The sequence below is a fragment of the Neomonachus schauinslandi genome, chromosome 8 (assembly GCF_002201575.2).
Source record: "Neomonachus schauinslandi chromosome 8, ASM220157v2, whole genome shotgun sequence".
In the NCBI taxonomy this organism is placed as follows: domain Eukaryota; kingdom Metazoa; phylum Chordata; class Mammalia; order Carnivora; family Phocidae; genus Neomonachus; species Neomonachus schauinslandi.
The window spans coordinates 119,337,493-119,364,428 of record NC_058410.1 but is presented as its reverse complement, the minus strand read 5'-3'; the positions used below and the strand labels follow the sequence as shown (position 1 = coordinate 119,364,428).

The 26,936-nt window shown below is 38.0% G+C and overlaps 1 protein-coding gene across 1 annotated transcript in view; it reads left to right on the top strand.

The window, feature by feature from the left end:
* The window catches only part of EXOC2 (exocyst complex component 2), a 274,184-nt gene that overhangs the window by 176,562 nt on the left and 70,686 nt on the right, over positions 1–26,936 (top strand). The window contains exons 23-24 of the mRNA XM_044917676.1: positions 2,923–3,039; positions 19,248–19,389. Of these exons, the coding sequence (XP_044773611.1) occupies positions 2,923–3,039; positions 19,248–19,389 (259 nt within the window). The remainder of the gene's footprint in view (positions 1–2,922; positions 3,040–19,247; positions 19,390–26,936) is intronic.

Here is a 26,936-nt window from a genome sequence, read left to right as displayed (position 1 = left end):
CAGAGAGAGAGAGAAGAAAATCCAGACGGAACAGTGTTCCTGAGAGAGATGGAAAAGATCATTTAAACAAAGGAGTATTTAACAGTATCACAGACTGGTAGAAGATCAGGTGGGGTCAGATGAAAACTGGAGCGTTGTGGGCTTGGCAGTTAGGTGGTCATTTGTGACTGTAGGGGAAGCTTATCAGTGGATTGCTAATGGGCTATCTATGTATGCACTGGGACAACATCAGATAGGAGCTGAGGAAGTTGATGTAGTGAGTTTAGACCATTTGCACTGTGAACATAGTAGACTAGAGAAAGACACAGGCTGGAGGAAAGAGCCTTCTAAACTGAGAAGGGCCTTATGTGCTATTGGGCCAACTGTGCTTTTTTTCTCTGTCCTTTAGAACAAGCCTAATTTCTACATGACAGTCTTTTCAGTGTTTGAAAACATTTGTTGCATGGGCTTGGAATCTTCCTTTCTCTTAGCTAACATCCTAAATCTTTTAGGCATTTCCTAGTCGATATGGCAGTGGTTCTCCTCTTAGTCTACTTCTGTCCTTTTTCAAGGGTGGAGTACAGGACTCTGATGTGGCCCTGGCAACTGGGAAGCAGCCAGAACTACACATTAGGTTACATCTCTATTGACTCACATTGAGCTTACTGTCACCCACACCCCAGGTGTTTCATACTTGCTTCTCCCAGTCATAGGACCTTATCTCTCCCATTTTATTCCATAAAATTGTTCATTTGGTACCAAATTCATTTCCTGTGTTTCTCTGCATTTGGATGATATCTTGTTAGATTTGACCCAGATTATTGAGATTTTCTTAGGGCCTTGTTCTGTTATTCAGCAGAGAGGCAGCTATGGTAAGATAGAGGCCCAGGTTTGGAGTCAGAAGATAACTACTTTGCTTCCTGGTCTTCTTCTTACTGACTGAATAATCTTGGGCATGTCATCGAGGGTGTCCAGTTTTCTCCTGGACAAAATTGGGGTGGTAATGCCTACATCTCAGAGAGTCTGTGAGAAATAATTGAAATAATACATAATTGGCAAGTACTGCCTTTGATAGGTTGAGCTGTTATTTTCATACATACATATTCATCTAAGTTGCTAATAAGCTTTTAATTAATCATTTGGGTTTAAGAATTTGATTATTGTAGTGTTCAGTTATTCTTCCCACTTTCACTTCTTCTGATTGGTTAGATTTGGGAAGAGAAATACAGTTTAGACCATTTGCACTGTGAACATAGTAGACTAGAGAAAGACACAGGCTTACTCTTACCAAGAGTAAGACTTCAAATCACTCAAATTATTTTTCCATTTTGGGGGAAGAACAATGCAGATTACAGGGAGAAAAATCAAAGAGAGTTAATTAACAGGGCAAAGAAGATGCGGCAGGCTCAGGGGGTCTGTTAGACTATAAGGTTAATATTTGGAGGAAAAGGTAATTGCGAATTGATCTTATAACTGAAAAACCACTTGAGATTTTTGCAGAGTGCAGCATGTTTAGAGTGGCTGATGACACCTTATGCTTACTTTATTTCATGTTCTTTATGAGGACCACATAATGGTAATACCAGGTATGGGGCAAGAGGGAATGTACCCCATCCCCAGACTGGCCTGTGTGCCTATGCAGTGCTGTTTACTGCTTTCTTTCTGGTTCTCACTTGCCATTTATTCACAAACTGTGGAGGAGTGGTATGCATAACAGAGCCCTGTTTTCCTTGTTTTATAATTTATTTCCCATCCATAGATTAATTCAAGGCCATTTACAACCTTTCATTTGTTTGAAGGTACTTTAATAACTCCTTGCCCTTTAATTGTATTTGTTGATGACCAAAACGGACATTGAATAGGCCACACTGTGCCAGCAATAAAGATAATACTATTTTAAATAAAGAAATTTAGAAAGTTTTAAAATTTTTGATGGAGCTAAATGAAATTATTGGGCGATATAAGCTGTACTTGGCAACTGAGTTCAGAGTGTACCTCAAGATAGGGATCTGTTTATTTTCCTTATTTATTATATTGACTTTAACATAAGTTATATACAAAACAGTAAGCAAAATATGGCTGAAAGTTTTTCCTGGAAAGTAGTTTTGCCTTAGTGTTTAGTCAAGGGATCTTGAATCAAAGCTCTGAATTAGTCACTGTTGTTCTAGAGAATGCTCTCACACTGAGGGAGCATGCAAAAGTGTTCTTGGTGAGCCACAACAGCGGTGATAACTGCCATTCCTGGAATTTTGTTTACAAAGATAGTTTTTCTGAACTGTAAAATGATGTTTATTCATCAGCTTTGGGGTCTGGTAATTTTAATAAGAAATTACCTTAAAGTGGCTAGAACCTGGAGAACGTAGAATATGAGGCTCTAGCCTTCTTCATAACCGATACTATGGGAGAGTTCCCTAGCCTCTGTCCCATCACTCCCCATAAATGCATCTGTGAAGGCCCGGTTTTGGGGAGGAGCCCATCATATGGATGGCATTATAATTCTCTTTCAAGTTATGAAAAATTTATAAATTATTTTCTATGAATTTTTGCATTTTTTGTAATTATTTTAAAAGATTCATTTTCATAGCTTTTTTTGCTGCAAAAAATATTAGATAGAATAACCAGTAAAGTAAACCCCTTTCACAAGAACAACAGCTGAACCTACCTTACTCGTTAGCTGTTTTTCCATACAGCTATTAAATTTCGAAGGCAGCATTATTTGACTCTTTAGTGCATTACATAATAACAAGCAGTTATAGAGTATAGAATTATAGAATTATATTGTTTCTCTCTATATTATTACTGGGGAAAAAAGGGACCAAGAGAAACAAAACATTGAATACTGATATTAAACATGAAGAGATTATAATTAAATTTAATAAATGATAACTGTTACCCAGTTTGTTACTATAAATGTAATTTTCTAAACATTTGTTTTGCTTTTAGGAACAGAGACTTTTGATAGTCCTAAGTAACTGCTGCTACCTAGAACGTCACACCTTCCTAAATATAGCAGAACATTTTGAAAAGCACAACTTCCAGGGAATAGAGAAAATAACACAGGTAAATGAATTATGTTAAATGAACAAGTTGGTTGTTTTATCAATTTAGTTTCCAAACTATTTTCTTAGTATCCTCTCTTTTGCTTTTCCTATACTTCTCTCTCCTTACCCTCCCCACACCCATATACCTTCTCCATCTTCACCCCACCTTGACTTTGAATAATTCCCGCCCTTCTTGTAACTCACCTTGAATCATTAATTTAATATTCTCTTCTTTTCTCTAGATCAAAGCTTTCTCAAGGCAAAAGCTGATTTATTCCCCACCTAAGCTGCCCAAAGTAAGGGAAGGAAATAGGAAAGAAAGGCATCAAACCCAAATCTTTAAGAATCATCTCAAATTTGGCTCCTTTTAGTTTAAACTTTTACTTTAGAGCCAACAGCAAACTCCCTGAGCCTGCAGATAAACCTCTTCCTGCTTATTCACATCTCTTCTTTCTCTCCCCCTTTCCAAATGACCAGTTGGCAGTGTTTCTCCATAAATGCAAGAAAGATATTTTACTTGGTTGACATCATGAAAATAATGGATTCACTCATAATAAATAGAATCAGCACAAATGCTATCATCTAAATCTAGTTTACTGATTCATTTACTATACGACTAAATGATTTCAAAATATTTAATGTCAATTATTAAAAAATCCTAATTCTGAGTCTGAAAAATAGTCCACCCTCTGAGAAATAAACTGAGGGTTTTAGAGGGGAGACGGGTGGGGGGATGGGTTAGCCCAGTGATGGGTATTAAGGAGGATACGTACTGCATGGAACACTGGGTATTATACGAAAACAATGAATCATGGAACACTACATCAAAAACTAATGATGCTTTTGCTTTTTACTACTTAAGCATGGGCACAGGTGCTCAAGCACAGAGACACAGACTCACACACACGAGAGTGGCTTACAACAGCTATAGGAGGCTTAATACCTCACCTGAAAAATACATGCTCTCCACTCTCTAATCCATGGATGTAGCAAAGTTGGACAAAAATGAGTGCTGTGTAAATCAATGGAGTAGGTTTTTCTTGAGATGTTATACTTTGTTTTTATTTTTTCAAGTAAGAAGAAAAGGAAGAAATGAAGCAACCTTCTTATTAAAGGTTGGTTGGTTCTTGGGCAAAGGTTTATCAGATTTCTAAGTAAAACTAAGTAGAACCACTTTTACAGTTTTCTCAGTGCAAAAAATAAGAAAGATAATGATCTTGTTAATCTTATAATCAAAAAGTACTCTTGATGGATTGCATACTTCTTACAAATGATAGTTACGGTTTGTGAACTAGAAATGGATTTTTTTTTTCAAAGAATGAAAATGTCAAAGTGGGTGGCTCTGTCTTGTTTTCCTGCCTTTTCGTAAAGATTAATCATCCTGATGAGAAATGTGACTTAAGCCTGTAGGGCCAAATGTTGAGTTTATTTCCAGAAATTTTTGTGTTGAGAATTGCAAAGTGCTCCCTTGCAGTAAAGAATTAGTATTTGTAGAAAGTGAGCATTTTGTTTTTGTGCAGTAACAGTAGTGACACAAATATATTTATTGAAGAGTTTTTTTAGTCATTTAAAAATACATGAAATGATTAGGAATTGCATATAACAGAAGCAGTAAGTTTGGTTTTCTTTAGGTTTTTACAAAGTTATGAGTAGTAACTGTTGCTTCAGTTACATCATAAAGAAATAGAATGAAGTTGAAATACAAGTAGGCTTTGATATCCTACCTAGTCTTGTTGATAACCATTTTTTTTCCAAAGATTTATTTATGTATTTGAGAGAGAGAGAGAGAGCGGGGGGAAGGGCAGAGAGAGAAAGTCTCAAGCAGACTGCGCAGAGCAGAGCCTGACCTAGGGCTTGATCCCATGAGCTGAGATCATGACCTGGGCTGAAGCCAAGAGTTGGACTCCTAACTGACTGTGCCACCCAGGCGCCCCCCCCCCTTTAAAAAAAGATTTATTTATTTTAGAGACAGATATAGAGAGTTGTTGATATCATTTTGAAACCAAGGTAATATATTGGATCTGGAGGTAAAGCTTAGAATAAATGGTGGACTATTTTCTTTTTTTTTACTAATGATATCTGCCTTTATTTTATTTTATTTTATTATGTTATGTTAGTCACCATACATTACATCATTAGTTTTTGATATAGTGTTCCATGATTCATTGTTTGTGTATAACACCCAGTGCTCCATGCAGTACATGCCCTCTTTAATACCCATCACCAGGCTAACCTATCCCGCCATCCCCCTCCCCTCTAGAACCCTGTTTATTTCTCAGAGTTCATAGTCTCTCATGGTTCGACTCCCCCTCTGATTTCCCCCCCTTCATTCTTCCCTTCTGGCTTTTTTTTTTTTTCTTTTTAACATATAATGTATTATTTGTTTCAAAGGTACAGGTTTGTGATTCAACAGTCTTATACAATTCACAGTGCTCACCATAGCACTACCCTTCCCCATGTCTATCACCCACCCACCCCATCCCTCCTACCCCGCACCACTCCAGCAACCCTCAGTTTGTTTCCTGAGATTAAGAATTCCTCATATCAGTGAGGTCATATGATACATATCTTTCTCTGATTGACTAATTTCACTCAGCATAATACCCTCCAGTTCTATCCACGTCGTTGCAAATGGCAAAATATCATTCCTTTTGATGTCTACATAATATTCCATTGTATATATATACCACATCTTCTTTATCCGTTCATCTGTTGATGGACATCTTGGCTCTTCCCATAGTTTGGCTATTGTGGACATTGCTGCTATAAACTTCGGGGTTCACATAACCCTTTGGATCCCTACATTTGTATCTTTGGGGTAAATACCCAGTAGTGCAATTGCTGGGTCGTAGGGTAGCTCTATTTTCAACTTTTTGAGGAACCTCCATACTGTTTTCCAGAGTGGCTGCACCAGCTTGCATTCCCACCAACAGTGTAGGAGGGTTCCCCTTTCTCCGCATCCCCGCCAACATCTGTCATTTCTGACTTGTTAATTTTAGCCATTCTGACTGGTGTGAGGTGATATCTCATTGAGGTTTTGATTGGGATTTCCCTGATGCCGAGCGATGTTGAGCACTTTTCATGTGTCTGCTGGCCATTTGGATGTCTTCTTTGGAAAAATGTCTGTTCGTGTCTTCTGCCCATTTCTTGATTGGATCATTTGTTCTTTGGTTAAGTTTCATAAGTTCTTTATAAATTTTGGATACTACCCCTTTATCTGATAGGTCATTTGCAAATATCTTCTCCCATTCTGTTGGTTGTCTTTTGGTTTTGTTGACTGTTTCCTTTGCAGTGCAAAAGCTTTTTATCTTGATAAAGACCCAATAAGTTCATGTTTGCCCTTGCTTCCCTTGCCTTTGGCAATGTTTCTAGAAAGAAGTTGCTGCGGCTGAGGTTGAAGACGTTGCGGGCTGTGTTCTCCTTTAGGATTTTGATGGACTCCTGTCTCACATTTACATCTTTCAACCATTTTGAGTCAATTTTTGTGTGTGGTGCAAAGACATGGTCCAGTTTCATTCTTCTGCATGTGGCTGTCCAATTTTCCCAACACTGTTGAAGAGACTGTCTTTTTTCCATTGGACATCTTTCCTGCTTTGTCGAAGATGAGTTGACCATAGAGTTGAGGGTCCATTTCTGGGCTCTCTATTCTGTTCCATTGATCTACGTGTCTGTTTTTGAGCCAGTACCATACTGTCTTGATGATGACAACTTTGTGATAGAGCTTGAACTCCGGAATTGTGATTCTGCCAGCTTTGCTTTCCTTTTTCAACATTCCTCTGGCTATTTGGGGTCTTTTCTGGTTCCATACACATTTTAGGATTATTTGTTCCATTTCTTCGAAAAAAGTTGATGGTCGGGTACCTGGGTGGCTCAGTTGGTTAAGCGACTGCCTTCAGCTCAGGTCATGATCCTGGAGTCCCGGGATCGAGTCCCACATTGGGCTCCCTGCTCAGCAGGGGGTCTGCTTCTCCTTCTGCCCTCTTCCCTCTCGTGCTCTCTGTCTCTCATTCTCTCTCTCTCAAATAAATAAATAAAATCTTTAAAAAAAAAAAGTTGATGGTCTTTTGATGGGGATTGCATTGAATGTGTAGATTGCTCTAGGTAGCATTGACATCTTCACAATATTTGTTCTTCCAATCCATGAGCATGGAACATTTTTCCATTTCTTTGTGTCTTCCTCAATTTCTTTCATGAGTATTTTGTAGTTTTCTGAGTACAGATTCTTTGTCTCTTTGGTTGGATTTATTCCTAGGTATCTTATGGTTTTGGGTGCGATTGTAAATGGGATCGACTCCTTAATTTCTTTCTTCTGTCTTGTTGTTGGTGTTATAGGAATGCCACTGATTACTGTGCATTGATTTTATATCCTGCCACTTTACTGAATTCCTGTATGAGTTCTAGCAGTTTTGGGGTGGAGTCTTTGGGGTTTTCCACGTAAAGTATCATATCATCTGCAAAGAGTGAGAGTTTGACTTCTTCTTTGCCAATTCGGATGCCTTTGATTTCTTTTTATTGTCTTATTGCTGTGGCTAGGACTTCTAATACGATGTGGAATAGCAGTGGTGATAGTGGACATCCCTGCCGTGTTCCTGACCTTAGGGGGCTCACAGGTTTTCCCCATTGAAAATGATATTCACTGTAGGTTTTTCATAGATGGCTTTTATTATTGAGATATGTACCTTGTATCTCTATACTCTGAAGAGTTTTGATCAAGAAAGGATGCTGTACTTTGTCAAAAGCTTTTTCTGCATCTGTTGAGAGGATCATATGGTTCTTGTTCTTTCTTTTATTAATGTATTGTATCACATTGATTGATTTGCAGATGTTGAACCAATTTTGCAGCCCAGGGATAAATCCCACTTGGTCGTGGTGAATAATCCTTTTAATGTACTGTTGGATCCTATTGGCGAGTACTTTGGTGAGAATTTTTGCATCCATGTTCATCAAGGATATTGGTCTGTAATTCTGCTTTTAGCTGGGGTCTTTGTCTGGTTTGGGGATCAAGGTAATGGTGGCCTCATAAAACAAGTTTGGAAGTTTTCGTTCCATTTCTATTTTTTGGAACAGTTTCAGAAGAATAGGTATTAATTCTTCTTGAAATGTTTGGTAGAATTCCCCTGGGAAGCCATTTGGCCCTGGGCTTTTGTTTGTTGGGAGATTTTTGATGACTGCTTCAATTTCCTTAGTGGTTATGGGTCTGTTCAGGTTTTCTATTTCTTCTTGGTTCGGTGTTGGTAGTTGATGCATCTCTAGGAATGCATCCATTTCTTCCAGGTTATCTAATTTGCTGGCATAGAGTTGCTCATAATATGTTCTTATACGTGTTTGTGTTTCTTTGGTGTTGGTTGTGATCGCTCCTCTTTCATTCATGATTTTGCTGATTTGGGTCATTTCTCTTTTCTTTTTGATAAGTCTGTCCAAGGGTTTATCAGTCTTGTTAATTCCTTCAAAGAACCAGCTCCTAGTTTCGTTGATCTGTTCTACTGTTCTTTTGGTTTCTATTTCATTAATTTCTACTCTGATCTTTATTATTTCTCTTCTCCTGCTGGGTTTAGGCTTTATATGCTTTTCTTTCTCCAGCTCCTTTAGGTTAGGTTAGGTTGTGTACTTGAGACCTTTCTTGTTTCTTGAGAAAGGCTTGTATTGCTCTATACTTTCCTCTTAGGACTGCCTTTGCTGCATCCCAAAGATTTTGAATAGTTGTGTTTTCATTTTCATTGGTTTCCATGAATTTTTTAAATTCTTCTTTAATTTTCTGGTTGACCCATTCAGTCTTTAGTAGTATGCTCTTTAGCCTCCATGTATTTGAGTTCTTTCCGACTTTCCTCTTGTGATTGAGTTCTAGTTTCAACGCATTGTGGTGTGAAAATAGGCAGGGAATGCTCCCAATCTTTTGGTACCAGTTGAGACCTGATTTGTGACTTAGGATGTGATCTATTTTGGAGAATGTTCCATGGACACTAGAGAAGAATGTGTATTCTGTTATTTAGGATGGAATGTTCTGAATATATCTGTGAAGTCCATTTGGTCCAGTGTGTCATTTAAAGTCTTTATTTCCTTGTTGATCTTTTGCTTAGCTGATCTGTCCATTTCAGTGAGGGGGCTGTTAAAGTCCCCTACTATTATTGTATTGTTGTCGATGTGTTTCTTTGCTTTTGTTATTAATTGGCTTATATAATTGGCTGCTCCCATGTTAGGGGCATAGATATTTACAATTGTTAGATCTTCTTGTTGGATAGACCCTTTAAGTAGCATATAGTGCCATTTTTCATCTCTTATTATAGTCTTTGGTTTAAAATCTAATTTGTCTGATATAAGGATTACCACCCCAGCTTTCTTTTGATGTCCATTAGCATGGTAAATTGTTTTCCACCCCTCACTTCCAATCTGGAGGTGTCTTTGGGTGTAAAATGAGTCTCTTGCAGACAGCATTTCTATGGGTCTTGCTTTTTTATCCAGTCTGATAGCCTGTGTCTTTTGATTGGGGCATTTAGCCCATTTACATTCAGGGTAACTATTGAAAGATAGGAATTTAGTGCCATTGTATTGCCTGTAAGGTGACTGTTACTGTATATCGTCTGTGTTCCTTTCTGGTCTATGTAGTTTTTAGGCTCTCTCTTTGTTTAGAGGACCCCTTTCAATATTTCTTGTAGGACTGGTTTCGTTTTTGCAAATTCCTTTAGTTTTTGTTTGTCCTGGAAGCTTTTTATCTCTCCTTCTATTTTCAGTGACAGCCTAGCTAGATATAGTATTCTTGGCTGCATATTTTTCTCATTTAGTGCTCTGAATATATCATGCCTGTCCTTTCTGGCCTGCCAGGTCTCTGTGGACAGGTCTGTTGCCAATCTAATGTTTCTACCATTGTAAGATACAGATCTCTTGTCCCGAGCTGCTTTCAGGATTTTCTCTTTGTCTCTGAGACTCGTAAGTTTTACTATTAAATGTCAGGGTGTTGACCTCTTTTTATTGATTTTGAGGGGCTTCTCTGTGCCTCCTGTATTTTGATGCCTGTTTGGAAGTTCTCTGCTATAATTTGCTCCAATATACCTTCTGCCCCTCTCTCTCTTTCTTCTTCTTATGGGATCCCAATTATTCTAATATTGTTTCGTCTCATGGTATCACTTATCTCTCGAATTCTGCCCTTGTGATCCAGTAGTTGTTTATCTCTCTTTTTCTCATCTTCTTTATTTTCCATCATTTGGTCTTCGATATCACTAATTCTCTCTTCTGCCTCATTTATCCTAGCAGTTAGAGCCTCCATTTTTGATTGCACCTCATTAATGGCCTTTTTGATTTTGACTTGGTTAGGTTTTAGTTCTTTTATTTCTCCAGAAGGGGTTTCTCTAATATCTTCCATGCTTTTTTCAAGCCCAGCTAGTAGCTTTAAAATTGTCATTCTGAACTCTAGTTCCAACATCTTACTAATGTCCGTATTGATTAGGTCCCTGGCAGTCGGTGCTTCCTCTTGTTCTTTTTTTTGTGGTGATTTTTTCCATCTTGTCATTTTGTCCAGAGAAGAATAGATGAATGAGACAAGAAAATGCTAACAGGGTAACAATGACCCCAGAAATACATACACTAAACAAATCAGAAGAGACCTGATACCGGGGGGAAAGAAAGGGAAAGAAAGAAAAAAGAAAAGGAAAGAAAAAAAGATGAAAACAAAAACACAATAAACAAAATATGATCAAATATGATCAGGCTGGTACATAGATCAGTGCCACACACTAGATTTTGGGCATATTTTGGTCTACTAGAAGAAAGTGCCTCTGAAAATTTTAAAGTAAAACTTATATATGTTCAAAACTGGGGGTTAATACGACAAAGGGATGGAATATGAGTGTAAAGAGGAAAATTATAAAAGATTTTATAAAAGGAATTGATAAGGAGGTGGTTGAAAAAAGAAAGATGAGGATTTAAAAAAAAAAAAGGAGAGAGAATGTGATCAGGCAGGAGACTAGAACAAAGCCATACACTAGAGGTTTAGGGTATATTTTCGTCTGTTAGAAGAAACTGTATCTCAAAATTTTAAAGAGAGAACAACTTATATATATATATATATATACTAATTATAAAGTTAAGTACTATGAAGGGATAGATTTTGACTCTGAAAATGAAAAATAAAAAAGATTTTTTATAAAAGGGATTATGATGTTGGTGGAAAAAGGGAAAAAGAAAAATTCAAAAAAAGAAGTTAAAAAAGATTTAACTTTAAAAGACTAAAGAATCATGGGAAAAAAGCCATGAATTCTATGTTCCGTATTCCCCTAGCGCTGGAGTTCTGCCTTTCTCATTGATCAGTAAACTTGGTCTTGGCTGCCTGTTCTTACTGATCTTCTGGGCGAGGGGCCTGTTGCCGTGGTTCCCAAATGTCTTTGCCAGAGGCGGAATTGCCCCACCCTTGCCGGGTCCAAGCTAAGTAATCTGCTCAGGTTTGCTCTTGGGAGCTTTTGTTCCCTGCAAGCTTTCCGTACAGCGTTGGAGGACGAGAGTGAAAATGGCAGCCTCCCAATCTCCACCCAGAGGAGCCAAGAACTTGGGGCCCCACTCCTCAGTGAGCCCCTAGAGAAAAGCAGTCAGTCACTCCCGTCTCCCTGGTCTCCGCCCACACCCGGCCAGTGACCCAACGTTTCTGTCTTGGCTCACGACCCCGTTTGGAGTCTCCAAGCCCAGCAGATCCCTGCAGTGTGCTCCCGCTCTGCTCCTCCTGGGGGAGTAAGGGGAGTCTTCCCGGATCTGCCGATTTTTGGGTCCCTGCTGGAAGAGCAGTGCCCCGACTGTGCCGCGGATCACAGTTTATGGCAACCGCGAGCTGAGAGCCCACTCCTTGGCTCCTTCCCTGCAGCCGGCTTCCCCGCTCTGATACCTCGCACCTCTGCCACACTCAGTTATCCCCGGTCTTTCTGTGACCCCGAGGGTCCTGAAACTACACTGTCCCAGCGAGGGTTCCACCCCCCACTTACATGGAACGACCTTCCTCAGCAGAGCCAACTTCTAAAAGTTCCGATTTTGTGCTCTGCTGCTCTATCACTTTCCAGTAGTTTCTGATGGAGGCCCCCTCCCCCACCGTCGGTCTTCCCGAATATCGCCTCGGATTCACTTCTCCACACGTCTTACCTTCCAGAAAGTGGTCGCTTTTCTGTTCAGAGAGTTGCTGCTATTCTTTTCTTCAATCTCCTGTTGAGTTCTTAGGTGTTCAGAATGGTTTGATCCCCATCTAGCTGAATTCCTGGGACTAGACGAAATTTAGGTCGCCTACTCCTCCGCCATCTTGCTCCTCCTTCTGTATTTTCTAATTTTAATTGTGAGTTTTTCTTTGATACACAGCTATATAGGAGTGTGCTTTTAAATTTCCAAATTATGGGTGGGTGGGTGGGTAGCAATTAGTTTCCATGTTGGGAATTAGTTTTCTCTTTGTTAGAGATTTCTAATTTATTTATGCTGAGGTCAAGGAATGTCATGTTTTTGACTTTGTTGAGACTTGCTTTCCAGGCTGATACATGATGAGTTTCTTAAATGTTCTCCCTTGCTTGAAGATATTACGTCCTTCAGTTTTGAATACCACATTCCATGTATGATAGATGAAGTTTGTGAATTTTGTTGTTCAGTCTTCTATATCCATTACTTTTGTGTGTTTTGGTCTTTAATTTGTCAATTACTGAGAGATATATATTAAAGTCTTTCTTTGGCTGCTTTTAAGATGTTTTTTATTTTGTCTCTAATATTTCATAGTTCCATCATAATGTGTCTCTTGGTGTATTTTGTTGGCCTTTTTTCCCGACTGATTGATATCTTTAATCCGGTCTAGAAAATCTCAGCTCTTACCTCTTTCAATATTTATTCTTTTCTATTCACTCTTCTCTCTCCTTCAAGACCTCCTTTGGGATATATGTTAGACCTTCTCACTCTGTTCTCCATGTCTCTCATATTTTTCGTTCATGTTTCCCCTACCCATCTTTAATTCTCTGTAATGATTCAGAATAATTCATTCAGCTCTTTTCACATTGACTTTTTCTTCATTTGTATCTTATCTTGTTGAAATTTGCTGTCTTTTGCCATTTTATTCCAGTTCTTTTTCATTTCCAGAAACTTTGGTTTTTGTTACTAAGTAAAGGAAAATGATTAACTTACTCTGGAATGGTATAATTTCAAACATCAGTGTAGGAGGTAGTGGCAGTAAGGTTTTTCCATGCCCCTTAGATCGTTCTATATAGGTGGCCAAATCACATATAGTCTATAGTCAAATAAAAGACTATCCCTATTAAGAAGAAGATTGGAGCAGTTATGAGAAGCCTCAATAATGAGATGTGAGACAGTTAAGTTGATTATAAAAAATTCACAGAAAAAGAAAAGTTCGGGGAATGATAAAGATTAGAACTAAGTTACCAGGTTAGAATCACAGTGGGAGGTGAGGGAAGTGAGGAATGATGGCTCTCACTAAGTGCTAGAGACATTGTCTGTCTTTCTATTTCAGGGTGACAGTATATCCTGTTTTATACTGTTTTTGTTTTCTTTTAATAGTGCCACCTCTACCAGGGATTAAGAGTTTATTTTTAAAAATTAATTATTTACTTGGCATTTATTTTGTCCACATTTGACAAGTTATGTTTCAGTAACACAAAGTAATGTCAGTTTGCCATTTGTCTGGCCATCCATTTGTAAAAAATTTTTAAAAGTATATTAATTTGACTGAATCCATATTCACTTGGACAGATCTTCTAATTATAGTTGGATGATTTTGTTTCCATAGAGGTCACTCAGTTCAATGTACTCTTTCTGTCATCTTTGAAATGCAATTAATTAAAAAAAATTTTTTTTTCTTTCTCAGAAACATACTTTTTAAGAAGCATTTTCAACAAAAAGTTTTTAAAATAGTAAATTAGAAAATATAAATTTGGAACATTAAAATTAATGATATTTTTTTTAACTGTTTTGAGTGAGTTGAAGACAACTGTATAGAAATTGAGGAAATGAGACATCTACTTAAGTGTGTGTTTTTCAGCACCTGTCTGGCATTCACACTTGCTGCTATACAGGTCAGGCTGTATGTTGTCAGAATATCTTTTGATATGTATATTGCTGCCTAAGAAGATATAATGATAGGTTATCATCAGTATTATTTGCTCCTGCATCTGAAATGCTACCTCCTAATGTATTCTATATTTCTGTAAATTATTACCAACTACTTGAAGTACTTTAAAAGGTGCTCCTCAGTTTTCATATGTAGGAATTTAGTGAGTACATCTATTTCTGATTGCATAATTACTGAATTAGCACCTTTTTTCCCCTTAAAGCCTTTCTCAGTGCCCTTAGAAGTACCCCATAAGCACTCCCTCTCTGCCTTAACAGCTATGTTCTTTGAACGTTTTATCAGTGTTTCCTTGCCTTTCTTCCCTACTAGACTGTGATTTCCTTTAAGAATTTTTTTTTCATTTAACTTTCATTCATCACTATTAGATAGTGCTTTAATGAACAGACCTTATCCTTGCATAGTAGGGGTCAAGCAAACTTAGCTAACATCTGTATTCATTAGCTAGTGTGAGCAAGGCTTTAGTGAAAATTGGGCATGTTGAAATAAATAATAATATAATAATGATAGCTGAGGGAATTTATGATGTACTTTAAATGTACTACGTAAGTTTCATAAATTATCTTTTTTGAATTCTTAGAACAAAGTTTATGAGGTACTCTTGACCTTCATTCTGCTTTGTCAGACATTAATACTGCCACTCCATTCTCTGTTTCATTTGCCTAGTATCTGTCTGCCCATTCATTTATTTTCATCCATTTTTTTAAAAAATTAGAGAACGAATTACATACAGTAAAACACAAATCTTCAGTGTACAAATAGGTGACTTTTAATGCATATATACATCCCAGTATCCACCACCTTCCTTAAGATATATTTCCCTCATGCCCCATTCCAGTCAGTAGGCACCCTTCTCACCACTCTTTTGATTTCTGTCAGCATACATTAGTCTTGCCTGTTCTTTAACTTCATGGAAAATGGAACCATACAGTTAGTAATCTTTTGTGTCTGGCTGCTTTTTGCTTCAACTTAATAATTTTGAGATTCATCCAAATTGTTGTGTTTAGAAGTAATTTATTTTCTTTTATTGCTGAGTTTGGATAACTCAGATTTGTTTAATCAGTCTGATGGTAACAGACATTGGATTTTTTCCAGTATAAGGTTGTTGTTTTGTTTTAAGATTTTATTTATTTATTTGGCAGAGAAAGAGCACAAGCAGGGAGAGTGTCAGGCAGAGGGAGAGGGAGAAGCAGGCTCACTGCTGAGCAGGGAGCCCAATGCAGGGCTCATTCTCAAGACTCTGAGATCGTGACCTGAGCCAAAGGCAGACGCTCAACCCACTGAGCCACCCAGGCACCCAGGTTTAAGGTTTTTATGAATAAACTTTTTGTGAACATCGCTGTGAAAGTCTTTTGTGGACATTTGTACTCTCTCATCTTGGAATTGCTGGTCAATGGAATAAGTTCATTAGGAATTCTGAATAGTTTTCCAGAGTGCGTACCTCATTTTATTTCTCATTTTATACCAGTGTATGAGTATTCCAGTTGCTCCATGTTGTCCTTACGAACACTTAATGTTATCATTCTTTTTTATTTTAGCCAATTCTGTTGCTTTCATTGGCTTACTCTGATATAATGATGTTAAGCCCTTTTTCTTACACATTTACATAGTCATATTCAGATATTTTCTTTTTGGAAGTGCCTCTTCAATTCATTTGCCTATGTTTTACTTGGACTGTTTACCTTTCTATTAGTGATTTTTGGAAATCTGTACATGAGTTCTTTGTCAGATACATATTTTTCCTCCCAGTCTCTGGCTTGCTGTTTTGTTTTTACAATGCTGTCTTTTGAGTAGAAATTTTTAAATCTGACAAGATATAATTTATCATTTTTAAAAATGTTTAATGCCTTTTTTGTCCTGTCAAAATCTTTACTGCTCCAGTATCCTGAATATTTTTTTCCCAGAGGCTTTGTAGTTTTAGCTGTTACATTCAGGTCTGTGATCTATCTTTTATTAAGTATTGTGTTAATATTGTGCTGTTGGTATACATATATTATTATAGCTTTAGAGTACGTCTTGAAAAGACAGTTTTACTAATTTCATGATATTTTTTTCTTACTATATTGCATGGACTGGGATCTCTAGTACAGTCTTAAGTGGTGGGAGGGGATATTTATCAAGTCCTTTTTTTTGTCATCTATTAAAAGAATTCCACTTCTTTATAACATATTCTTTTTATTTACTTGTAGGTTCAATTTGCCAGTAGTTTAAGATTTTTATGTTTTTGTTTATGAGTGCTATTGGTTTATAATTTTCTTTTATTACAATATTCTTGTCAGGTTTTGACATCAGGTTTTGCTTATTTCATTAAACAAACTAGGAAATGTTCTCAGGCTCTGTTCTTTCTTTCTTTCTTTCTTCTTCTTTTCTTTGCTCTTTCTTTCTTTCTTTTTCTTTCTTTCTTTCCTTTTTATTATGTTAGTCACCATACAGTACATCATTAGTTTTTGATGTAGTGTTCCATAATTCATTGTTTGCATATAACATCCAGTGGTCCATGCAATACTCACCCTCCTCAATACCCATCACTGGGCAAACCCATCCCTCCCACCCCCCTCCCCTCTAAAACCCTCAGTTTGTTTCCTGGAGTCCATAGTCTCTCATGGTTCATCTCCCCCTCTGATTTTCCCCCCTTCATTTTTCCCTTCCTTCTCCTAATGTCCTCCATGCTATTCCTTATGTTCCACAAATAAGTGAAACCATATGATAATTGACTTTCTCTGCTTGACTTATTTCACTTAGCATATTCTCCTCCGGTCCAATCCATGTTGATGTAAAAGTTGGGTATTCATCCTTTCTGATGGCTGAGTAATATTCCATTGTATATATGGACAACATCTTCTTTATCTATTCGTCTGTTGAAGGGCATCTTGGCTCTTTCCACAGTTTGGCTATTGTGGACATTGCTGCTATGAACATTGGGTTGCATATGGCCTTTCTTTTTACTACATCTGTGTCTTTGGGGTAAATACCCAGGATTGCAATTGCTGGGTCATACGGTAGCTCTATTTTTAATTTTTTGAGGCACCTCCACACTGTTTTCCAAAGTGTGGTTGTACCAACTTGCATTCCCACCAACAGTGTAAGAGGGTTCCCCTTTCTCCACAACTTCTGCAACATTTGTTGTTTCTTGCCTTGTCAATTTTTGCCATTCTAACTGGTGTAAGGTGGTATCTCAATGTGGTTTTGATTTGAATTTCTTTGATGGCTAGTGATTTGGAACATTTTTTCATGTGTCTGTTAGCCATTTGTTTGTTTTCTTTGGAGAAGTGTCTGTTCATGTCTTCTGCCCATTTTTTGACTTGATTATTTGTTTTTTCAGTGTTGAGTTTGAGAAGTTCTTTATAGATCCTGGATATCAGCCCTTTATCTGTAGTGTCATTTGCAAATATCTTCTCCCATTCCGTGGGTTGCCTCTTTGTTTTGTTGACTGTTTCTTTTGCTGTGCAGAAGCTTTTTATCTTGATGAAGTCCCAAAAGTTCATTTTCACTTTTGTTTCCCTTGCCTTTGGAGATGTGTTCTCAGGCTCTGTTCTGTGAAAAAGTTTGTGTGTGAAATTTCTTCCTTAAATGCTTATGTGAAAGCATTAGAGGATATGTGTAACATTTTTAGAAATTGTGTTTTTCAGTTTCCTCTATATTATCAAACTTACTGACATAAAACTGTAATAACCCCTTAAACAACCCACTTTTGGCATTGGTGCTTTTCTTTGAGTTTAATTTTCTCTTTTTCTAGTATTAGTATTTCATTTTTGGATGCCTCCTCTCTTTCAAGTATTAGTATTTTATTTCACGTGTCTAGAGTATCTCTAATCATCTAAGTTTATGCTTCTAAATATTAAAGAGCGGGATGAAGGAGAACTCAAAAGTTCATTGCCTGCCACTCTTATCCTCAGTTGTTCATCCTTTTCAGTCTGATGTATTTATTTTTAGGATACAGCCCTTTGTCAAGTACATGAGTGATAAATATTCTTTGAATCCTTGTATAACCAAAAATATGTTTCTTAGACTCTGTTAAGTGAATGACATCTTGCCTCAATATAGGATTCTTGGGTTGAATTCCTTTTATTCCTGTGAATATTATTCCAGTGACTTTAAGTTCCAGTGCTGCATCTGAGAAATCTGATGTCCGACTGATTCTTCTTTGTAATCCTTTTTTTTAAGCTGGAAGCTTAAAAATTTTTTCTCTCTCTTTTTTAATTATTTAGAAATTAGGCACTTTAACAGTTTTGCAGTGTCTCATAAATCTAGCCTAGAACCCAGCAAACCTGTTCAAATTGCAAAGTCAGTCTTTAGATCCAGAAATTTTATTCCTATTCTGTTGCTTGTTTAATTATTATCTCTTCTGTGGCAGTTCATATTCTTCTACTTGAATTTCTGTTTCCTTTCATATAAGAGTTCCTGGGTCTATCTTCTAAGTCTCTTCCTTCATAATTTCCACCTCTTTACATTGTTACTCTCTGTCTTGAAGTACTTGTTGCACTTAATTTCAGTCTCCGTAGTGACCATTGGTTCCTCCAATTAAACTACTCAGTTGTTAGCTTTGAAAATCATGTGTGTTCTCTCCATGAAGTCTTGTTTTGTATTGTACACTAGTCTCCTTAAAGGTTTTCATTATTTTTCTAAGTTCAAGTTGTTGTTTGTCTTTTCTACAGCTGAATTTCACTGCATGACATATATTCTTGTTTATGGATCCTGGACTATATGGTATAGAAGCAGACACCATAGTCCACTGCAGAGCCCCCTGTGCTCACAGACTCTTTATTCCCAAATTTAGGACTCTGCCCACCTACTCTGCAACTTCTTGGCCTCTTGAGTGCCAATGAGACCAGGCATAGACTTGTAGGACTGAGGCTACCTTCCCCATTCTGTTCTACTTCCACTACCAGCAGGAACTCACAGTTCACGTGGGCTGAACTTTCTATGTGTAGTCCATACATGGGGATTAATTCCTATTAAATAAGCTGTGTTAAGAAAATGGTCTTCGTTACTGAAAAATAAATAAAATAAAAATCATTTTTTTCTGTAGGAAAATTGATAGGTACTTTTAAAATATGCTGAAGTTATTTATATTATTTTACTTTTTCCCTCATGCGCAAATAAAAAACTCATAGTTATTCTTTATTATGTGTTTATAGGTTAGCATGGCCTCATTGAAAGAATTAGACCAAAGACTCTTTGAAAATTACATTGAGTTGAAAGCAGATCCTATCGTGGGCTCCTTGGAACCTGGAATTTATGCAGGCTATTTTGATTGGAAAGACTGCCTGCCTCCAACAGGTAAATGGTTTCAAGTTACTGAAGTTCTCTAAAAGTAGTCCAGTGCATCTAGAGTAATAAATATGGATTTTATCAATTAGTGTATTCTTAAAATGCTTTTTTTATTCATATTTTTCCCATTAGTTTGATTTTAACTTTTTACTAGCTTAAACCCATTTTTTTTTAAAGATTTTATTTATTTATTTGACAGAGAGATAGAGAGCACAAGTAGGCAGAGTGGCAGGCAGAGAGAGAGGGAGAAGCAGGCTCTCTGCTGAGCAGGGAGCCGGACGTGGGGCTCAATCCCAGGACCCCAGGATCATGACCTGAGCTGAAGGCAGCCGCTTAACCGACTGAGCCACCCAAGTGCCCCACCCATTTTTGATAGTTTGGAATTTAGTGTACCTTTTATTATTCAAACTTAAGGCTTAAAATTATTCTTAAATTCCAGAAAATAATTAATTATATGTTAAAATATTTGATCATTTTAGTAATGCATATTTGCTTCCCAGGTTATGTCTTTATTGCATAGATAGAATAGACTATGAGTGACAGTTTCATACAATGACTTTGTGACTATCATCAAAAAATTTACATAAGAAATTTGGTCACTTCTGTATAACACCTAATTATTAATGTTGACAAGGTGAAAGATAGAAGAAAAATGTGTAGGAGTATGATTATTACAGTAATTTAGCAAAGAAAATTGAACCACAGAAGGATGACTGACACAGTTCCAGTATTATCTCGTGACATCAAATGAAAGTCACTTAAATCACTTCATAATATATATTTTAAAAATAACTATTGCTTGCTGAATCTAATAAACTTTTTGATGGATCAGATAGTTATTCCTTTGTATGAAATAGTGTGGAATACATAGAACCAAGCTCCCTAGTAACATTTTTATCTAGAAGTAGTCTTATATAGAAATGGTCATGTTTATATTAGACATAGATTCCTTTTTTTTTTTTTTTAAGATTTTTATTTATTTGACAGAGAGAAAGACAGCCAGAGAGGGAACACAAGCAGGGGGAGTGGGCAGAGGGAGAAGCAGGCTTCCTGCAGAGCAGGGAGCCCGATGCAGGGCTCAATCCCAGCACCCCGGGATCATGACCTGAGCCAAAGGCAGACGCTTAACGACTGAGCCACCCAGGTGCCCCGGACATAGATTCTTTTGGGATGTATATGTAGGTGTACAGTGAATTGTTAACAGGCTTGAGTTAATCTTCACTGTTTTACCTAATTGCTTTAAACACTTTTTTTTTTAGCTGTGTAACGCTTTTATTAGATGGTGATAAAATTGTTTAATCTTTAAACACCTTTGGGTTTTTATTGTGTAGTGTTCACTTTAGGTGAACAATATAGTGATGCCATAAATCAAAACTAAAAACCAGAATTATGAAATTAAAGATATTTTATGTGACCACAGGTATTTTATTTTCTGAAATCACAGCCATTATAAATCATCTGAGGCTTTCTACCTACATGTGGCCATAATTAATCTTTTTTTCCTTAAATTCTGTTACTTTTCTATATAAATACTTACTATGTCCAAACTGGGTTATAGTTCATATTCCCAAATATATCCTTTTAAAGTTTAAGTCAGATCCTATTTGTATCTTAAGATCCTTGCAATATCTTCCTATTAAACTTAAGTAAAATGTGCAATGCCGTGCAGGGTAGGCTCCGGTCTGGTGCCCTGGCACTTTGCCCACCACTCACGAGTACACCCATGGCCTCTCTCCAGCTACACTTTAGCATAGTGAGCCTTTTTCTTGCCCAGACTTTCCAAGTTCTTCCACCTTACCTCTTCCAGCCTGTTTTTTCCTTTGTTTAGGCGGTAATTCTCCTTTATCTTCATAGGACTGACTCCCTTTTGTCATTTAGGTCTTAAACTTAAATATCACCATACCAGCCACCAACCTGAAGAAATGACATGGCCAGTGGACAATTGGCATGGTGTTTTAAATTTTAACCTGTGAAAAGTACTCATTTTATTTGTAAAGTAATTACTTACAAGAGAGAATGCTATACATGTGGTTCTAGCACTGGCCTTTATACTGGTTGAACTTATTAAAGGTAAATCCATGAGGTCATAGTTAGTGGCTTGATTACCACTTTAAGTGAACAAACATGACTTTTAACAATAAATTATCATTCTCAAGATCACTCAATAGCATCTGGAGCTTTTGATCTACAATCCCTTTTTCAAAACTCTTGGGCCCAGATGACTTTTGGAATTTCAGTATTTTGGGATTTTAGAAAGATATATGGCCATATATGGCATGTGCCATATATTCTGTTATATTCCCAGCAAGGATTTCTGCAGGGAAACATGAATTCTTAGACTAGGAGTGATAATCCGTATCCTTAATCAGATCACGTGAGAAAATGCCACCAGAAGAGTTCATCACAACTTTGCAAATTCATGAACAGAAAATTTTGCCTCTTGAATTCTGTATCATCAATATCTAAACTACTGCTTGGTACCTAATGCCTGCTCAGTAAATACTTGTTCAGTAACTGCACCAATGACCCCTTTGTAGCTCCCCCAGGTGCCTCTGCTAGTGTCTTCGCTGCCCCGGTCATCACTTCCCTGGCTGGCCTGTGAATGCTTCAGGGCCCATCTCTGAAAGGAGTGCTTTGTCTGGCAAGTCTTCCTCCCATCAACCCTGACAGGATTGTTTTTTGGTTTTTGTTTTTTCTGAATCCCTATTACACCTTTTAACCTCTCTTAAAATTCTTTAGTACATATACATAATATTACATATTTGTTGTTACTTGTCTTTTATTGCCCCGTTTTGGGAGCATTTTTAAACAAAGATGTGTGGAGATTTCTGTTCACATTCGTAGACTTCAGTTACTTATTTTTATAGAGCAGTGACTGGAAGTTTCAGAATTCCAAGGGATAGATATCAAAAGGGTTTTTCTTTTTATTTTTTTAAAGATTTTACTTATTTGAGAGAGATACAGAGACAGTGACAGAGATAGAGAGAGCACAGGTGGGGAGGAGAGGGAGAAGCAGGAGCCTGACGTGGGGCTCGATTCCAGAACCCTGCGATCATGATCTGATCTGAAAGCAGCCGCTTAACTGAGCCATCCAGGTGCTCCTCAGAAGGATTTTTCAATAAAATCTCTTTATTTTCTATTCAAGGTATTAATGCACAATACTCCAATATTGCCCCTACTGTTCTTAGACCAGTGTTGGTGAACTAAATGTCACTGCCCTGTCCTTTCTCCCCAGTCTTAGAAGAACTAGACAAAAAGAGCTGAGCTCTCTGGACCAGCCTGATTCCTGCTTCTCCCTTGACTGGCCTGCCTCCACCTTCTGTCTAAAATGGCTGAGAAGGATGGCATCCAGTGACCACTTTTCCTTTCTTATTTGGGGCACTTCCCCTTGTGTATATGTATAAAATTATCTCATGGGAAAAGAAAAGCCTTAATTTTGCTGTACGAAGCTTTGTGGAAGTAATTTAGCAATCCCAGATATTCAGAAATAAAGGAGTTGATACGTGGCAGGCCATGCAGGTGCAAACACATACACACACCTGCACACATATGCACACATTTATGTACATCCTAAGTTTTAAGCGTCTTATAGGCAGATGGTTTCAGTTATTTGTGTCCTCATAACATCTGACTCAGTGCCTTGCATATAATTATCACTTACTACTTGTGGTTCTAATTTTCTAGATTTCAACCATCTTAAGATAACTAAATTATTTATAATCTCTTGAGAGTCTGGGGGTAAGGCTAGAACATTAGGCACTAAACCAGCAGTGTGGTCACTCTAACTCTAAATCACAATCCCCACAATAACTCCCCATCACTCTTCTCTTTGCAACCCAGCTTTTAAAAAGTTGTCTTCCCTCAAAGATTCCATGCTAGATAGCTCTATGTTATCGTGTCACTTGATCTCTCATCCTGAGAAGTCTGCTCTCACCCCCTCATTGAGACTATTCTCACTGAAGCCACTTCTGATGCCATACATTTGACCCTTGAACAACATGGGTTTGAACTGTGCAGTTCCACTTACATGTGGATTTTGTTAATACAGCACAGTACTGTAAATGTATTTCCTTTTCCTTATTTCCTTAATAACATTTTCTTTTCTCTAGCTTACTTTATTGCAAGAATACAGTATATAAAACATAGAACATACAAAATATGTGTTAATCGACTGTTTATGTTATTGGTAAGGCTTCTGGTCAGCAGTAGGCTATTAGTAGTTAACTTTTGGGGGAGTCAGAGTTACATGTGGATTTACAGTTGTGCAGGGGTCAGCACCCCAATCCCCGCATTGTTCAAGGGTCAGCTATAGTTGGGAATCTGTGATGCATTCACTCTGTTTTATATTCTATGTTTCTGTAGTACTTCCATTGTTGAACCCTCTTCCTGAGACTTTCTGTGGCATCTCTGATCCCACTACTGTTTGGTAGCCCTCAGTTTCCTTTGTGGATTGGCTTCTCTTCCTCTGCAAAACCTTGCACTGCTGATAGCTCCAGGACTCTGCCTTTCTCTATTCTTGCCAGACTGTCTTCAGACTCTCTCTGAGCAATTTCATTAGACTGACTGGTGCCTCCAGCATCTACGTCTGCAGCCTAATCGCTCTACTCTGAGCTCAAGGTCTTTTTATCAACCTTCCTAGTAGACATCTCCATTGGAACATTCCAGAGACCTCTTCAGCTTACCAAGTCCGAAAGCAAGCTCATCACTTCCACTTTCTCATCATCTCTAGATCAGCTCTTTCTGCTGCTGGGCCTCTTAACAGTGGGAAGAGATGAAGACATCAACCAAGGCCTCATTCCCCTCCAGCAAACACTTAGTTGCAGGTCCCCTCTTTTCCATTTCTGAGTTCTGCCCCTCATCATTTTTCATTGTTTCTTATCAGAATACTTGAGGGTTCTCTTCTTGGTCCCAGCACCCAGTCTTGCCTGTTTCAAGTTCACCTCTAACTTTTTGAAAAACTCATCTTTCTAAAATATAAATGAGATCTGTCACTCCTCTGCTTAAAACCCTTCTGGATGGCCCATTCTCCCTCTGGCTAAAACCTAAAATTCCTAGGCATTGCTAATGCTTACACTTGGCTTACGGCGGCTGTTACCTGCTTCACACTCCTTCCCTGTACGTCTCAGGCGTCCCTTCTCTAGGCAGCAGGCAGTCAGAGCCACTTCAGTCCTGACAGCCCCATGCCTGTTCTGCTCCTGCTCTTTCCTGATAATTAGGCACTGCCTCCTCTGGGAAGCTTTCCTTTCTGCCTCCTTGCACACCTCCAGGTTGGGTTGATCTTCCCCATCAATCCTGCTCTTCTTGAAGCAGTTTTCTGTTCCTTGTAGCACTCTTATACATAGGAACTATCATCATCTGCTTGAAGCTGTTCTGCTGTGCTGGGACGAGTCAGCACAGTGGCTGATTTTTTTCATATCTACACTCTCAGTGTTTAGCACAGTCTCAACATAGCAGAAGATGCTCTGTATATGTTAAGTGAATGAAGACGAGTAGTTTATTACTGTACAGTTTTACTAAATGCAGGTCACTCCTTGGTTTGTTATCTTTCAAGTGTTTGCTATATGTTTTTTTATTTTTATGTTATGTTAAACACCATACATTACATCATTAGTTTTTGATGTAGTGTTCCATGATTCATTGTTTGCGTATAACACCCAGTGCTCCATTCAGTACGTGCACCCTTTAATACCCATCACCAGGCTAGCACATCCCCCTACCCCCCTCCCCTCTAGATCCCTCAGTTTGTTTCTCAGAGTCCATAGTCTCTCATGGTTCATCTCCCCCTCCAATTTCCCCCCCTTCATTTTTCCCTTCCTACTATCTTCTTCTTTTTTTTAAATATATAATGTATTATTTGTTTCAGAGGTACAGATCTGTAATTCAACAGTCTTACACAATTCACAGCACTCATCATAGCACATACCATCCCCAATGTCTGTCACCTGCCACCCCATCCCTCCCACCCCCCACCACTCCAGCAACCCTCAGTTTGTTTCCTGAGATTAAGAATTACTCATATCAGTGAGGTCATATGATACATGTCTTTCTCTGTTTGACTTATTTCGCTCAGCATAATACCCTCCAGTTCCATCCACATCGTTGCAAATGCCAAGATTTCATTCCTTTTGATGGCTGCATAATATTCCATTGTGTGTGTGTGTGTGTGTGTGTGTGTGTGTGTATTTTCTTTATCCATTCATCTGTTGATGGACATCCTGGCTCTTTCCATAGTTTGGCTATTGTGGACATTGCTGCTATAAACATCGGGGTGCACATACCCCTTCGGATCCCTACATTTGTATCTTTGGGGTAAATACCCAGTAGTGCAATTGCTGGATCTTGGGTAGCTCTATTTTCAACTTTTTGAGGAACCTCCATACTGTTTTCCAGAGTGGCTGCACCAGCTTGCATTCCCACCAACAGTGTAGGAGGGTTCCCCTTTCTCCACATCCCCGCCAACATCTGTCATTTCTGACTTGTTAATTTTAGCCATTCTGACTGGTGTGAGGTGGTATCTCATTGAGGTTTTGTTTTGGATTTCCCTGACGCCGAGCAATGTTGAGCACTTTTTCATGTGTCTGTTGGCCATTTGGATGTCTTCCTTGGAAAAATGTCTGTTCATGCCTTCTGCCCATTTATTGATTGGATCATTTGTTCTTTGGGTGTTGAGTTTGATAAGTTCTTTATACATTTTGGATACTAGCCCTTTATCTGATATGTCATTTGCAAATATCTTCTCCCATTCTGTTGGTTGTCTTTTGGTTTTGTTGACTGTTTCCTTTGCTGTGCAAAAGCTTTTTATCTTGATGAAGTCCCAATAGTTCATTTTTGCCCTTGCTTCCAAGGGCCTTTTCTGACTGTCCTCTTGTAATTGAGTTCTAGTTTCAAAGCATTGTGGCCTGAAAATATGCATGGAATGATCCCAGTCTTTTGGTACTGGTTGAGACCTGATTTGTGACCTAGGATGCGATCTATTCTGGAGAATATTCCATGGGCACTAGAGAAGAATGTGTATTCTGTTGCCTTGGGATGGAATGTTCTGAATATATCTGTGAAGTCCATTTGGTCCAGTGTGTCATTTAAAGTCTCTATTTCCTTGTTGATCTTTTGCTTAGATGATCTGTCCATTTCAGTGAGGGGGGTGTTAAAGTCCCCTACTATTATTGTATTGTTGTCGATGTGTTTCTTTGCTTTTGTTATTAATTGCCTTATATAATTGGCTGCTCCCATGTTAGGGGCATAGATATTTACAGTTGTTAGATCTTCTTGTTGGATAGACCCTTTAAGTAGGATATAGTGTCCTTCCTCATCTCTTATTGTGGTCTTTGGTTTAAAATCTAATTTGTCTGATATAAGGATTGCCACCCCAGCTTTCTTTTGGTGTCCATTAGCATGGTAAATAGTTTTCCACCCCCTCACTTTCAATCTGGGGGTGTCTTTGGTTCTAAAATGAGTCTCTTGCAGACAGCATATCGATGGGTCTTGTTTTTTTATCCAGTCTGTTAGCCTGTGTCTTTTGATTGGGGCATTTAGCCCATTTACATTCAGGGTAACTA